Source organism: Mesoplodon densirostris, chromosome 10 (genome assembly GCF_025265405.1).
Source record: "Mesoplodon densirostris isolate mMesDen1 chromosome 10, mMesDen1 primary haplotype, whole genome shotgun sequence".
NCBI classification, from domain to species: domain Eukaryota; kingdom Metazoa; phylum Chordata; class Mammalia; order Artiodactyla; family Ziphiidae; genus Mesoplodon; species Mesoplodon densirostris.
In genome coordinates, this window is record NC_082670.1 from 65081701 (window position 1) to 65096279 (window position 14579).

At 48.1% G+C, this 14579-nt stretch overlaps 2 protein-coding genes across 8 annotated transcripts in view; one reads left to right on the plus strand and one right to left on the minus strand.

The window, feature by feature from the left end:
• ULK4 (unc-51 like kinase 4) overlaps positions 1 to 3977 on the plus strand; it is a 535263-nt gene extending 531286 nt beyond the window's left edge. For all 6 annotated transcript variants that reach the window (XM_060110747.1, XM_060110746.1, XM_060110750.1 and 3 more), the window contains 2 exons: positions 842 to 927; positions 3800 to 3977. In XM_060110747.1, coding sequence (XP_059966730.1) covers positions 842 to 927; positions 3800 to 3863 — 150 coding nt within the window. In that variant the 3' untranslated portion in view covers positions 3864 to 3977. The remainder of the gene's footprint in view (positions 1 to 841; positions 928 to 3799) is intronic.
• Positions 3978 to 9285: 5308 nt separating this feature from the next.
• CTNNB1 (catenin beta 1) overlaps positions 9286 to 14579 on the minus strand; it is a 41685-nt gene continuing 36391 nt past the window's right edge. Inside the window, exons 11-16 of one of the 2 annotated variants that reach the window (XM_060109134.1) lie at positions 13759 to 13878; positions 12976 to 13126; positions 12766 to 12887; positions 11630 to 11690; positions 10366 to 10586; positions 9286 to 9902 (exon numbers count right to left, since the gene is read on the minus strand). In XM_060109134.1, coding sequence (XP_059965117.1) covers positions 10378 to 10586; positions 11630 to 11690; positions 12766 to 12887; positions 12976 to 13126; positions 13759 to 13878 — 663 coding nt within the window. In that variant the 3' untranslated portion in view covers positions 9286 to 9902; positions 10366 to 10377. Of the gene's footprint in view, positions 10062 to 10365; positions 10587 to 11629; positions 11691 to 12765; positions 12888 to 12975; positions 13127 to 13758; positions 13879 to 14579 lie in introns of both variants that reach the window. The other variant, XM_060109133.1, reaches the window with a different exon arrangement.

The window sequence follows — 14579 nt, forward strand, 5'->3', positions numbered from 1 at the left end:
TAAAACACACTACATGCTTACCTTGCAAGGTGAGGCTACTGCAAGGGATAGTGAGAAAATGTACAGGAAACTGCAGAGCCTTCTGAAATGTGAAGTTCCATACAAGTGTTTATTAGAAAACATTTATTAAATATCAAAGATAAAAATAGGACATGAAAGGGGAATTAAGAGAAACAGTCTAATAGCAGAATCAAGGTTCATTCCTGAAGTCTTCTCTGCCTCGTAGGGCATGGACTCGTTTTATGGAAGGGCTGAATTAGGAGGTCTCCAGGAGCCTGGGCTGGGTCAGCACCTATCCGAGTCCCTTCCAGCCCTGAGAGTTTATGATTCTGCCTCTGGTGCCCAAGTGTCCCTCTTCTGTGTCTCCCGGGACGGTGGCCGTTGGCAGGGGCACACTTCCCAGGGTACACGGGTGAGGGTGTGACCGGTTTGATGCCTAGTGCCTCTTTCTTTTCCCAGGCTCCTGAGATCACGGGAGCCCAGCATCATCCTTCTGTCCATATGAAAGAGGTTGTGTCGGGCTTGGGATGCATGGGCCCACTGGGTCCCGGAACCGACAGCTGGAAAGTTTGTTCACCCATGATTTGCTTTAACTGAAATGTTCAGGCTTCCAGAACACAGACCCTCCTGAGGGACCGACGGGAGGCACCCCATCCTGCCCTGGCACATCTCCAGCTGCAGCGGACTCCTTCCTGCTCACCCCGAGGGTTGCCTCCGTGTTCAGCAGCGCACTGGGGCTCAGGGCCCAATAGCACTGGTGGCCTGAGACTCAGGTTGCCCGTCCAACGGGTCATGGGTCAGGGATGGGCCAGCCAACCACTTTCCTCTCCCTCCCTTGCAGATCACCTCCAATGAGAAGCACCTGGAGAGCCTCAAGAATTCGGGCAGCCTCCTGCGGGCTCTGGAGTGGCTGGCCCCGGCTGGGGGGTAAGTAGGCCCAGGAGGGCTGTGGGAGGAGCGGCACAGAGCGTACCTGGGCTCAGCAAATAGCCTGGCGTTCCTTTTCTCTGCTCTTCTTCCCTCCCCCGCCCCCCATTTCCCCTACACACCAGGGACCGTCTCATTCCTGCCTGATACTGCCCACTGAGATCCCTCCCTCCCAGTGTGGGATGGGCCACTCTGCCCCCCCACCCCCTGGGAGTCCCCACTATGGAGGCAGGGGTAGGTAACGGGAGGGAGAAAAGAAGAGCATCCCAGCCCTGCGGCGCCGGGAGGCCATATTCCCATCTACAGGGAGTAGAGGTGGGGACGGGAGCGGATTGTGACCAGGTGGGAGGCCTGATGAACCTCGTGAGAAAAGCAGTACCCGTTTGTGCACACGTGCCCCCCGCAGCAGCCTGGCCAGAGGCACCATTACCACCACCTTGCAGAGGGTCTGGAGGCCCACGCTACAGCCCCGGCTGCCTTCAGAGGGAAAACTTGAACCCCCAGAACAGACTGTTAGACACTAGAAGCTGAGGTTAGGTCAGCCTCCCAGTCCTCAGCTTCACAGTCAGTACGTCTAGAGCATCCTGGAAGTGAGGTGCCGAGACCAGGACAGCCCTGTCACCCGGAACATGCTGCACCCTGTGGAGGGCGGAACCGGCCTCTCTGCCAGCCCCCCGGTGACGCCGATGCCGGTGTAGTGAGGGCGCTGGGAGGGTTCTTGCCGCACACACCCCTGCACTCCCTGGAGAGGTGGTTCGGGGCGGGGGCGGTGGGTAGGGCTGACGAGTCATTTAAAATGTTAGTGCCACGTGACCAGAGAAAATGGCATGGGAATAAAGAGAGAACTTCCCCCAGGTATCCACCCTTTAGGCAGCCTGTGTGCTGTGTAATGGCTCACTGCATGTGACAGCGCCAGGGCCTGGCAGGTGGGTTCTGGGGGCGGTTCAGGGGCTTGATTAAATGAGTCGGTGAGTGCCTTGTCCCCAGAGCCGAGGGAGGCGGCCGGAGGATGTGGTGGCCCCTGAGCTGCAGCAGCTCTCCCTGCCCTGGGGAGGAGGCCCCACCTGCTAAGGGGTACCTGGCCTTCGCTGGGTGTGCGGGACGCGGGGTGGTGCATGGCGTTCCTGGTAGTTTGTTTTCAGAGCCACAAGGTTCTATGGAATCTGCTTCCTGGTGTTTGGAGTTTTGTATTAGTTGGAGAAGAGTATGCGGTTGAGGTATTGCTGGGAAGGTGAGTCTGCGGAGAAGGCTCAGCCCCAACCAGCCTTGTTGTGTTAATCCTGGATTGGGTGGGGAGGGGACAGCGCCTCCTGGCCTACCCCACCCCCTTTCCTCTGTAGCTTAAGCCAAAGATGTCAGTTCTTACCTGTGGTTACTGTGAGCTGAGGGGAAGGACGGGCTGACTTTGATGGGAGGGTCCCCTGCTCAGCACGGTGGCCCCTGTGGTGTAAGGCACGGACACTGGCTCCCCAGCTTGGGCCACAGGCCTTCCGCTAGACTGGTTTGTGAGGAGCAGGTGATGACCATACCTGGGGACCCTGGCCTTGTGCAGACAGCTGAGATGAGGCCCCTGTGAGCAGATGTGTGCTAGCAGAGGGTGGGAGAGCCACCGGGAGGCATGGGCTTGAGTGGGGAGCTTCTGAGAGCCTTTCCTCTCCACGGCCTGCCTCTGTGGGACTCCCCCACCCCCCCAGCTGTGTCCGAGGCCGGCACATCTTCATGCTGTACCAGTTTGGGAGCGCTGGACCCAAATTTGGACCAAACACGTGAAAACGAGACTCCCTGAGGCTGGTGGCCTCTTCCGTACCCACATGTATCACTCCAGCAACTAGCACGTCTACACCAGGCATATCTCGTACTGGTTGACAAGCTGCTGCTCCGAAATTGTCCTGTTTGGGCTTTGTTCGGATGGCCCCACCAGAAAAAGGTTTTCTCGTGTTGACCAAGAGTGACTGGATGGCAGCATTCTCGGTTCTGATGGGGCCCTGCCAGGTGGGTGTGTCCTCCTTGCCAGTCACTGGCCCCCAAGGGCTGCTCTGGCAGGCGGAGTGGGCAGCACGGCTCCACCAGAGTAGCCTGGTCTCAGCCGGGAGCAGGCCAAGTTCAAGTGCATTCCCTCAGCCCTCAAAGGGGCCTTTGATGCACAGAGCAGGAATGCATGGCACCATCTCTGACCACAGTCCTGTCCCCGTGCGACCCACCTCTTTTATGCAGCCCCCTGGCATTTGGCAACAGCTGTATTTCTGTGTAGCGAAGGGTGTGCTATCAGCTAATTTTATACTTCAAGGCACACTGCTTGCTATGCGCCATTCTTTTCTTTGGTAACAGTTGTTAAGGCACAGGTTTAAATGTGTCTCAATTTGCTCCAATAACAAAGTTTCCATTTGAAGCTCTTAATTGCACATCCACACCTATGAGAATAAGAAACCCGAAGCTCCTGGCTGATTGGCCAGGAAGGGGCAGCGTGGAGCAGGGAGTGTCAGCAGCTGGGATCTTTGCTGGGTGGCACAAGTCAGCTGCAGGCAGGCGCCGGGCAGCCTCACTGTGGGCCTCGGGCCGGCAGGCTCTGGCTGCCGTCCGCCTGACTTGCCCTCACAGCTCAGCATCGGTGCACCTGGCCAAAGTGGGGTCAGACGTCGAGGGGTGGCAGGGCCAGTGCTGAGCCCCTGTGGGACTGTGGGCTTCGGGGTCCTCACCTCATGGCCCTGGAGCCTGCGAACGCTGTTTCTGCTTCTCAAGATGATGCTAGGGGCAGCTCTGGGAAGCAGCTGGGCCATCAGGTACTCGGGTGCAAAAGAGGCCAGCTCCTTTGGAAGACAGAGCATTTTACCCTGGGGATGCCTAAATGTCTCTACTTTGGTTTTTCTCACAGTTTGTCGGCCAACAGTGCAGTGGCTTCCTTGGCCCTGGAGATCCTCCAAGCTGCTGGACACTAGGCAAGAAGGCATTTGGCACGAGCCCACTCTGTGGCACCCACCCTCAGCTACACACATTCACCACATGGCACCTACAGCTCTATTTGGATCTAATAAAGTCAGCTGAACCTGGAACCTCTGGCTGAGATGATCTAACTCCAGACCCTAGAAAACCCACTCAGAATGGACCTCCTCGGTGCATGTGGGATGCATCTGGGAACCCCAGGTTTGCTAGCTGTTCTCAGAATGCTCTTTCCCTCTGTGTGGGCCAGGTAGGCCTCTGCTAAAGCCTGCACTGCCTGTGCTAGTCTAGGCCTGCCAGTGCCTATAAGCACCTTTCTTCTCTGGAGAAGAGTTAACAGGCAGGACTAGGCAGGATGCTCTCCCAGCTCCAGCTCCAGCTCCAGAGCAAGCCTTTGGAAGTTATAGTCTCTTGTCTTCCTCCTACTTTTACCTGCTTGGCTTTTCTTCATTTCAGGGATGAAGTGATCCCAAGAATCTTGGGAGAACTGGGCAAGACTGCACTAACAGGAACAGGTGGTTAAAACTTTGCCTAAAGGAATGCAAAACGCTCAAGGAACGCTGGCTTCCTTGAAGATCTGCTCATCTAGATGGGATGATGGCATCAAGGTAGAATCACACCCCCAACTTCCACCAGTGACCCCCCTTATCCTCGAAGCCTTTCCAGCTTCTTCCTCACACACATATGCCCTTAGTGCCCCCTGTGTAAGAGGCAAGCCTGTGAAAATACTGGGTGGACACTGCGGAAGGGGGCTGGGACTGTTGTACTGAGGGAGGGAGAGGTTGACCCTGGGCAGCTTGAACCAGATGAGCAAGTTGAGAACATTCCTTGGCCTCCTCTCTGGGTCCTCTGTTTCCCCACCTGCAGAATGAAAGGGCTCGACTAGATCAGTAGCTGCAGTGCTCTGGGCTGCTTAGAGGGGATCTGCCCCTTGACACACACTGCCTGAGCCCAGACGGGCTTCTGTCCCAGGCAGCAGCCCCTATGCGGGGGGAATGGGCAGGGGACGCAGAAGCGGGAGGCACAGGGGCACACAGGCAGCCCCACACCTACTGCATCACAGGAAGCTGGGCACACTGTCACCAACAGGCCCACTTTGCCGCGGTGATCTGGGTAGCGTGCCAGCTTCCATTTGGCTTTGTAACGAACACAGCAGTTCCGTGCCCCCCTCCATCAAAGGCATGGATGTCACTTACCTTATTTAAACCTCACCACCTGCCAAGCAGACCTTCTTATCTCCATTTCATAGATGAGAAAACTGAGGCTCAGAGGAGCCAGCCCACTTGCCCAAGGCCCCACTGCTGGGTTGAACTCGGGACTCGGACTCCGCAGCCTGTGTGTCTGCCAGTGGGTGTCCAGAGTCGAGCTGAGTAGCAGGGGTGTAAGGGGGAACGCCACCCAGGAGCAGGCAGTGTCCTTTGCTCTCATAGCCTCCTAACTGCCCACAGGCAGTCCTGCTGGGCAACGTGCCCATCACCAGGCTGTGCGCCCAGGTGGCCCTGGCCTGGCTGGATTTGCCTGTGTTCCTGGGGTGGGGGAAGCTGATGAAGCAGCTGGAGGCCTGGCCCTCAGCTCCTGTTGCTTTGCCTCTTTGGTCCAGGGAACAGGCACAGTTCTTCCTGTTTTCCCAGGAAATCTGTTCTCTCTCCTTTCATTCAGCTCTTAGGGGAACCACCCTAAGTTCTGGACCTAGAGTCCCACAGAAGGTATTTCAGAGCAATCGAATTCTTCTTTCTCTACCCTTTTGAGTTGAGCAGGGAGGAGTCTTTGCTGCTTAAGGTGAAACAGGAGGAAAGTTTTAACATTCCAGAACTACGTTAAGTGGACCATGCCTGGCCCTGAGTCCCACAGCCTTGCCTCTTTGAGGAAAGGCATATTTGAATAGGTAAGGGGCAAGGAGGAGATGGTCCCAAGCAGGGCTAGTGCCCCACCAAGGGTGTTCAGCCCAGGGTGACAGGCGCTAAAGCTAGCCCACGCCAAGTTTTGCACCCTGGCATGAGGCTATGTCCTCCTGGAGTTAGTTAGGGGATCCTTTTTGTCCTTCTCACAAAGGTGCCTTATGGAAAGCAACAGCCCCAATCCTAATGAGCTGAGGTAGGGGACATGAGCAGTCTGGTTGAGTAGACAAGAGGGAGGCCGAGAGCAGTACCCTTCCCAGCCCCAAATGAGAGGCCCATACCCTTCTGTGGCTTCCCCAGCTCCAGTTCTGAGAAGACCTGGGCCCCAGCCACCCATCAGAGCTCTCAGGATTCTCGCAGTGACCAGACGCCCAGACCCAGGTAACTACCGGCCCTCCTCTTCCCACCACCTCCAAGCTTTAGCTGTTTGCTGATTGGCTACAGTCCATCAGCTGAGCCCCCCCGGGATGAATGGCATCACTGAAGTTGCAGGGTGAGGGGGCAAAGGAGGCAGCAGGAGCATGCCTTGCACGGAGCAGAGCAGAGAGGACGGGCGAGTGGCTGCACCAGGCTGCCTGCCTTCCCTAACAACAGGACCAAAGCTTTGAGACCTTGCCTCAACTTACAGTCTGAGAGTAGGTGCCCAGTGAGCTGTCCCTCTGTGAAGATCTGTCTGGGGTGACTCTGGCCTGGAGGGTATCCTGAGAGGAACTGACAGTCATCTGGCATCTAAGCAAGTGGCTCTGTAGGACGCAGCAACAAAATTTACGGACTGACGGTTCTTTGGGCTTGTCTAGCTCTTCCTGTTTCCCATGTTATCATGAGGTTTCCCCTATTACCTCATGAGGTTCTGAGGTCAATTCTGTGAATGCAGGGCAGCTCTTAGCCCTGTGCGACAGCTCAGAAGTGGAGGCTCTGGTGGCTAAGGCTTTTGTCCATACTGAGTGATAGTGAGAGGACCTGGGTCTCTCCTGCCTCCACTTGAAGCAAAATGCCCTTTATTCTCCCTCCTCCAACAACAGAAAAATATGTAGAAAAATATGGACTTATGCAGGGGCTGAGGGAGGAGCCTCAGGAGGGAACTGGTAGGGAAGGGGGCGGCAAGCTACAAAAGCCCAAAGAGGCTTGGTCCCTGGGGAGACCTGTCTGGCGTGGGGTGGGGACAAGACTCACTGAGTTTCAGGAGGCTTTGGCCCCAACAGCCTCAAGCTTCCAGGAGGCCGAGGGAGGGAAGTGGCAACAAGCACCAGCCTTGGCCCAGAATAAGGACCAGGGTGGTGTGGAGTCTTGATGTGACCTGGAAGAAGGCTGGCCTTTTACACCTGGCCTCTGGCCTCTCAGAGGCTTGATGCTGAGGTGGCAGAGGAGGCTGGTCACCTCCCTCTAGATTACTCAGGAGGTGGGGAGGTGGAGTGGACACCACACAGGACATTGATGAATAAGAAAAAGGAAGCACTATACCTTTTCAGCCTCCCGCCCCCATTATTTTCTAATTGCATTTGATGGGTGTTCACTGAAGCAAGGCAAGGCAGTTAGATTCTCACCTAGTAGAACAAAACAACTGCAGTGGAGCAACTCAGCTCTCTGCTGGTTTACAAACCATATGGCACGATTCGGATCTTCTGTTTTTATTACACTAATCAAGACATATTTATCTCAAGATCTTTCACTGTCAAGGATTCCAATAACCAGATCAAAGCCTCATGTCTAGAACACCTCATCCAACATGGAAAAGCTTCATTTTTCAGCTCATTGGTGGTCACTGCAATGGGATCAAATGTCCTACGCACCTCCATCCCCAGGTAACCATTATTCTGTTTTTTTGTGGTAATCTAATAATTTTCTTGCTTTTTAGTTTTACTATCTCGGGATGATTTCCTTAAAACAGTATGCCTTTCTTTTTGCACCAATGCAGTCCTATGGCATGCATTTGTGACTTGCTTTCGTTCAGTATCATATTTGAGATATACCCATACTATTGTGTTGAAGCTGTAGTCTTTTACTGCATTGTGGCCATTCTCTTGCAAATTATTGGACACATGGGCTTCTAGTGAGGGCTTTTGATATTTTGTTGATCATGGATTTTTTCCTGCATTAATTTGTTTTATCCAAATGGCTACCTAACTGTTCTACACTTTTACTAAAAAGTCCCTCTTTTTCACACTGACCTCCAATGCTACCTTTAAAGTGTCTATTGTCTTCATCTTATTCTGTTCCCTTAGTGTATACTTCTACACACGTGCCAATAACAGTGTAAATTAACTACCTCTAGCTTTACAGTTAGCCTTGACAGCTGACAGAACAAGTCCTCCTATCATCTTATTCTTCACAAGTGTCTTTGCCGTTCTTGGCTCTTTGTCCTTCTAAGTACATTGCAGAACTACCTTGCTGAATCAGATTAACCTTCATATAAAGTTTTTACATGGAACTTCAAAACTATAATGATTTTAGGCAAAGCTCTGAAATGTTTTCTGGTTTAAAAAAAAAAACACCCTGCTGTGGTTCTTTATGTTAAAAGCTGAACTCACTGAAGATCTTCACTCTAACCAATACCTAGCTCTAGCCTACTAATAGTTCATGCAATGCCACCTTGGTTCTGTGTGTCATGCACTGGAGGCACGACTGCCCCCTCACCAGGTACACAAATGTTTCCTCTCCAATCCCAATTACATCTTAGACCACAGGGATGAATTTATAAAGCTTTCTCAAAGGGTCCTCATCCAACAAAAAGGTACTGAATACATGTTTTTAGATACACAGTAAATCACAAACAGCCCTCCCTAAGCACAAAACACTTCCATGCTTTTTAAAGCCCAAAACACAAGTTCTAACAAACAGGTCTACTGACTGCCCTCAGGGATGAACTAAGGCTTGTCAGACCTACCACTAGGATGACAGGCTCACCTGGCAGAGAACATGGAAGAAGGCCCATTCTAGTTCTCTCTGATAGGTTCAGATAAACATCGGCAGGTAAACCATCTTAACTATCAGTTCAAAGTGGAGGTGAAGGAATTCCCCGCTCCAAATGAGTCACACTTCTGTGAAGGTGCTTGAAGTCCAAATCCAGGTGAGTAATTCTTCATTATTACCTTAAAGGAATGAAACCATGTGATGGAGTCTGGGGTGGGGGATGCCTGTTGGGCAACACAGAACAAAACTGAAAGCCAAAGAACTAGATGCCTTTGGTCACGTGGGCAGGATTATACACATGGCTGCAGCCAGGATGAAGGGGTCTTAGCCATAGGCTCTAAGCCCGGAGTCCTTCAGTTGGAGACGATGGACTCCCCTCTTCTTACACAAGCTCAGAATCAACGTTCAAGGCTGAAACACTTTTGGTGCAATTTAACCCAGGGGCAAGTGCTAAAGAAGCTTGGCAAACAAACAATTCCGTCTACTAGCAGTAAGGCTCTTTCCATCATTACAACTTAAGTTTATTCAACTTCACCCTGAGGAAGACACACAGTGAAATAATTTATTACCCTCGCAAACCACTAAGTGACAAGGAAAAAAAGGTGACACAATCGAATGAATTAAAAGTTTAATTCTGAACCATTTTTATAACCGCATTTTCTCTTGAAGCATTGTATCACCGCAGGTTACAACAACTTTGGGATAAAAGGCAACTGGTAAACTGTCCAAAACAAGGTTCCAAATAACACCTCTTACTGATTTACCCTACCCATACATATCCCAAATAAAGTTTTTGATCAAAAACATGAAATAGATCCACCTGCTTATTTTAAGCATATTAAAAAGGAAACTAATTGGACCATTTCTATTTGTCTATTTTATACAAAAAGGCTACACAATGTTACACTTTATTCAGATTACAATTAGAGTGATTATGAATTAGTGTTCTACACCATTACTCAATTCTTAAAAATTAGAAATTGCTGTAGCAGTATTCACTATAACTTAACACTACGAGAGACTTAAAAAACTAACAAACAGTTACTGCAAAAAAAAGAAAAAAGAAAAAAAAAGAGCTACTTCAAAGCAAGCAAAGTCAGTACCATTACAGATATTTAAAAAAAAATTTTAACAAGCAAGGCTAGAGTTTGATAAATTCCATCTTGTGATCCATTCTTGTGCATTCTTCACTTCTTGAGTCACTCCCAAAATCCATTTGTATTGTTACTCCTCGACCAAAAAGGACCAGAACAAAAAGTTTACTTCAATTGTTCCCATAGGAAACTCAGCTTGGTTAGTGTGTCAGGCACTTTCTGAGATACCAGCCCACCCCTCGAGCCCTCTCAGCAACTCTACAGGCCAATCACAATGCAAGTTCAGACAATACAGCTGTATAAAGAGAGAAAGGCTGCTATTAATGTTTAGAACAGCAAATGTTACTCATTTGAGTATTAAGTTGCAAAAGCTGTGGCAAAAAACATTAAAAGTTAATAACTTCCACACATGACCACGTAACAAACCAGAAATCTGAGAACATTCACATGTTCCAAGACATCTCCTTTCAATGTATCTTTTTTTGTGGCAGATTTACAAATAGGCCTAAACCACTCCCACCCTACCAACCAAGTCTTTCTGAAGTTCTGTAGGCAGAGTAAAAGTATTTTACCCAAACTGGCTTTTTTTAACTTCTTACCTAAAGGATGATTTACAGGTCAGTATCAAACCAGGCCAGCTGATTGCTGTCACCTGGAGGCAGCCCATCCATGAGGTCCTGGGCATGCCCCAGATCTGGCAGCCCATCAACTGGATAGTCAGCACCAGGGTGGTGGCCGCCCATCTCATGCTCCATCATGGGGTCCATACCCAAGGCATCCTGGCCGTATCCACCAGAGTGAAAAGAACGATAGCTGGGATCTAGGAGTCGGGGGTAGCAATGAAATGGGTAAGGGAGAGAGAGAAGACATAAAAGTGAATACTAAGGTTAGGGACATCCAAGGGCAGCAAGCTTGTCTGTCAGAAAGCATTGCTTTCCAACCTCTTCAACGTCTAGCTTTCTTCAGCTAAGTGCCAGTGCCAGGCCACCCATGAGGCTACACAAAGTCTGTTTCCTCCAAAGGCAGACCAGCAGGTTCTAGTCCTGGACATCTGGCATTTACCCAGGCAGAGACAGGTTCCTGAGGGGGGAGCAGCAGCAAGCAATCTACTGTGTGTGACACCTAGGCATCAAGCAGTCATGGCAGGAGGTGAAGGCAATAACAAGGAGGTCTGGCAATTGTAATCTATTTGTTAGAAAGTCCAGGCAACACCCACAAAAGTACAAAGAAAATGTGCCAGTTTCCAATGAAACCTTTATATGTTTTATATTAAGGGTTAACATTTACATGTACCTATCAAGGTAAGAAGCTTATAAGCTTTAGTGGTTTATTAACTAGGAAAAACCAGGTAAGATTATACATTTAAGAGGAATAGTTACAGCTGTTAGTGGTCTACCCCTAATTATGCTCCACTCGCCACTACCCAGATTTGAATTGTATTTTTAGAGTTTTCTGAAAAGCTAACTATGTAAATACCCATCCCAGATCTGAGCTTGGGGACAGAAGTTTCCATACTCTCACTTCCTGGGTGGGTTGTAGACACAGATATTATGGGTTCTCTGAACCAAAAAAACTGAATAAAAAGCCAGGCGACTTGTAACATCCTGCACTGTACTGCAGAGGCCTAGCAGTAGTAACACATATTTATTGGTGTGATCCTACTGCTTGCTCAGTGTGTGGCTCACAATTCCCTGTGCTCCAATAAAGATACTATTGCTGACTCTAGAATTTAAGAACTGCCTTTAATTGCTACCACTACTTTCCTGCCAACACTGGCTTCCCAGATGGGCAAACCAGCTCTTTTGATAAAGCTTTGGACCTTCAGCTTGATCTGGAAATAATCAAGAAATGTGAGACACATACCATCCTGGCGATATCCAAGGGGTTCTCCCTGGGCACCGATATCAAGTCCAAGATCAGCAGTCTAGATAAACAGGTACAAGGTAAAGAAGCAAAATGAAAATTCTCAACTCAAAGCATACTGTCTAATATTTTGAAAACATACTTATTTTCAGATTACGAAAAGAATAAAGAACTCAAACATTATAGAAATACTTAGAAAATGCAGAATTACTTTGAAATACAGATGTATACAATACAGAAATACTTCAAACTCTACCCTTCAAAGATACCTAGAGAAACATGTTTTCCCATTGCACACAGTATTAAAAGTACTAATTTATTCTTTCCACAGGTATATATTATTAAGTACTTACGATGTGCCAGGCACTGTTCCTGGTGCTAGAAATATAACAGGAAACAAAACAGGCAAAGTGTCTACCCGCAAAAGGAGTTGCTGACAGGATATGTTATATGAAAAGACTTTTAGAGCCTGCGCAGCTAGAAGAACGAAGTTGCCATTAACTGTGAGAGGAGAGGTCTGGAGAAAGGGAGTGGGTGAGGAAGTTCAGAGCTCAAGTTGGAACATATTAAGATTGCCTATTAAACAGCCAACCAACATACTACTCATTGTTTGGCAGTTTGCTTTTTTTTTTTCCACCTAACAATATGTAGGATCTCTCTCCATTCATTCAACAAATATAATTCACTTTATGTACCATAATTGAAAAAACTTTCAGGGTGGTTCTACTGTTTCAATGAACAACTGTATTGAGGACAAATACTGAACAAATCAATAGAAATTCAAGTAGAAAAGTAGGTGAAAAATTGAGCATTTTTTAAGAAGTACTGATAAACCGACCTCCAACTAACAGTGGTTAATAGACTGCCTCTTTCTGACAACCTTTTGAAAAATGTTCTTTAGTCTGCTAACTTTTTCATCTGTCTCCCTTGGAAATTCTAACTTGTTTGTTCTGAACAGGCTGTTTAAAGCTGTAGTTTTCCTCACAGCAGTTGCTAAAAGAGTGTAAAGAATGAATATTCAAGCCAAGGACACAGTCAGTGTAAATGAACGTGTACTGAGTGGTTTGAGAGGAAACCACAAACTGCCTTATACCTGCTCTAGCAAACAGCCAAATAAACGTGCTCACGCTGCCTACCTCATTCCAAGCCATTGGCTCCGTTCTGAAGAGAGAACTGGTCAGCTCAACTGAAAGCCGTTTCTTATAATCCTGTGGCTTGTCCTCAGACATTCGGAACAAAACAGCAGCTGCATATGTTGCTGGGAGAGGGATGGAATAAAGGTCCTTGAGGAAAAGCTGAGGCGTCACTGTACACAAGCTAAAGGCTCTGGTTCCTTTCCTACTTACCCACACCTTCATTCCTAGAATGAAGTAATTCTGTCAGAGGAGCTGTGGCTCCCTCAGCTTCAATAGCTTCTGCAGCCTCCTTGTCCTGAGCAAGTTCACAGAGGACCCCTGCAGCTACTCTCTGGATATTTTCAATGGGAGAATAAAGCAGCTAAGGAGAAAACATACACCCAAAACCTAGTTAAACCTAAAGTTAAAACATGGCAAGCACCCCATGCACTGTAAACATTCCCAATTCCCAATTCAGAGTGTAAGTGGTATTCGTACTGCTTGTATTAAATCATAAACTCTAAATTTATGTTCCTGAGTGATGCTCAGGAGCAATGGTTTTCTAGAGCATTTTTAGCTACGAACCTTTTCTTCAGAGTTTTATTCAAGCTAAAACTTGGAAGACCCAGAGGTGGCTGGAGGCCTGTGCTCTGGCAGCCCAGACCAGCTTTCGTCCCTTCAAAACTGAGCAACCCTAAAAGTGGAGTAGAAAGTCTCCTTCCTTTCTTGAGGTTCTAGTCCCAATGTTTCTCCTTCTACTGCCCAAGAAAAAAGAAGGGAATTTTCATAAATGTATTCAACTAAAAGGACATGACACATTGAGATTCTGTTTTTTATACTCTGAACAGGAAGCAGGGGCAGTACTGCCATTTTAGAAATGGTGATAGTAGATGAAAAATTAAATGCTGGTGCCCCTATTTTGGTCTCTAATTTCCTGATATTTTGCTTATCTTTAAAATCCTGAAATTTTACTGACACACAGAATCTAGAACACCTCACTTAAAAGCAACATACCTGCACAAACAATGGAATGGTATTTAGGCCTCTGATAACAATTCGGTTGTGAACATCCCGAGCTAGGATGTGAAGGGCTCCAGTACAACCTTCAACTATTTCTTCCATGCGGACCCCCTCCTACCAAAAGAAATATGGTTAATAAATAGGGCATTGTCCTCTCTAAAGTTTATATATTTGAAAGGCTTTCTGTTCTGAGTAGCAATTACTAGATTAGTTATTCACATTATAAACCCAAAGTTCCCCAGAATTTGCAATTAATTAGTTCAGGAATGAAGGTGGACTCCATTCAGTTGAATGTCACTTTCTGAAGTGGCCCCTTGTCAACACTAATTCCAAGCAGCACCCCTCCCCCATCACGGTACTGTGCACAGCAAAGCACAGCTTCAATATACCTCTGAATCCCAAAGATAACTTTCTTACAGTCAGGGCACCAATCACTCTGGGTAAAGGGATATATAAAGAAAAGATACACAAAGATGGGAAAGTAACGTGCAGACTATGTCACTGTTTTCTTTCAGATGCTCCCTCTATCTTTGTACATCTATGTGTATTTGGTGAAAACTTAGCAAAGTTTTATCACCAACTGCTAAAATTCTACTGAGCTGCCAGTAGAAAATCCACTCACCTCCTCCAAGACTATTCAACTGATAGGCTATACGGGAGAAGGAAGTTAGCTTTTGCAAAATGTAACTACAATCTGCTTTCCCTCTACCTGAGTTTTTAAAAAGGTCATAATTCTGCTACTTGCAGCAGCTTTTATATTCAACTTCATTTTTATAAGGAAACAAAAGCTCCTTTCTTCCTAGAGAGATTTTAAA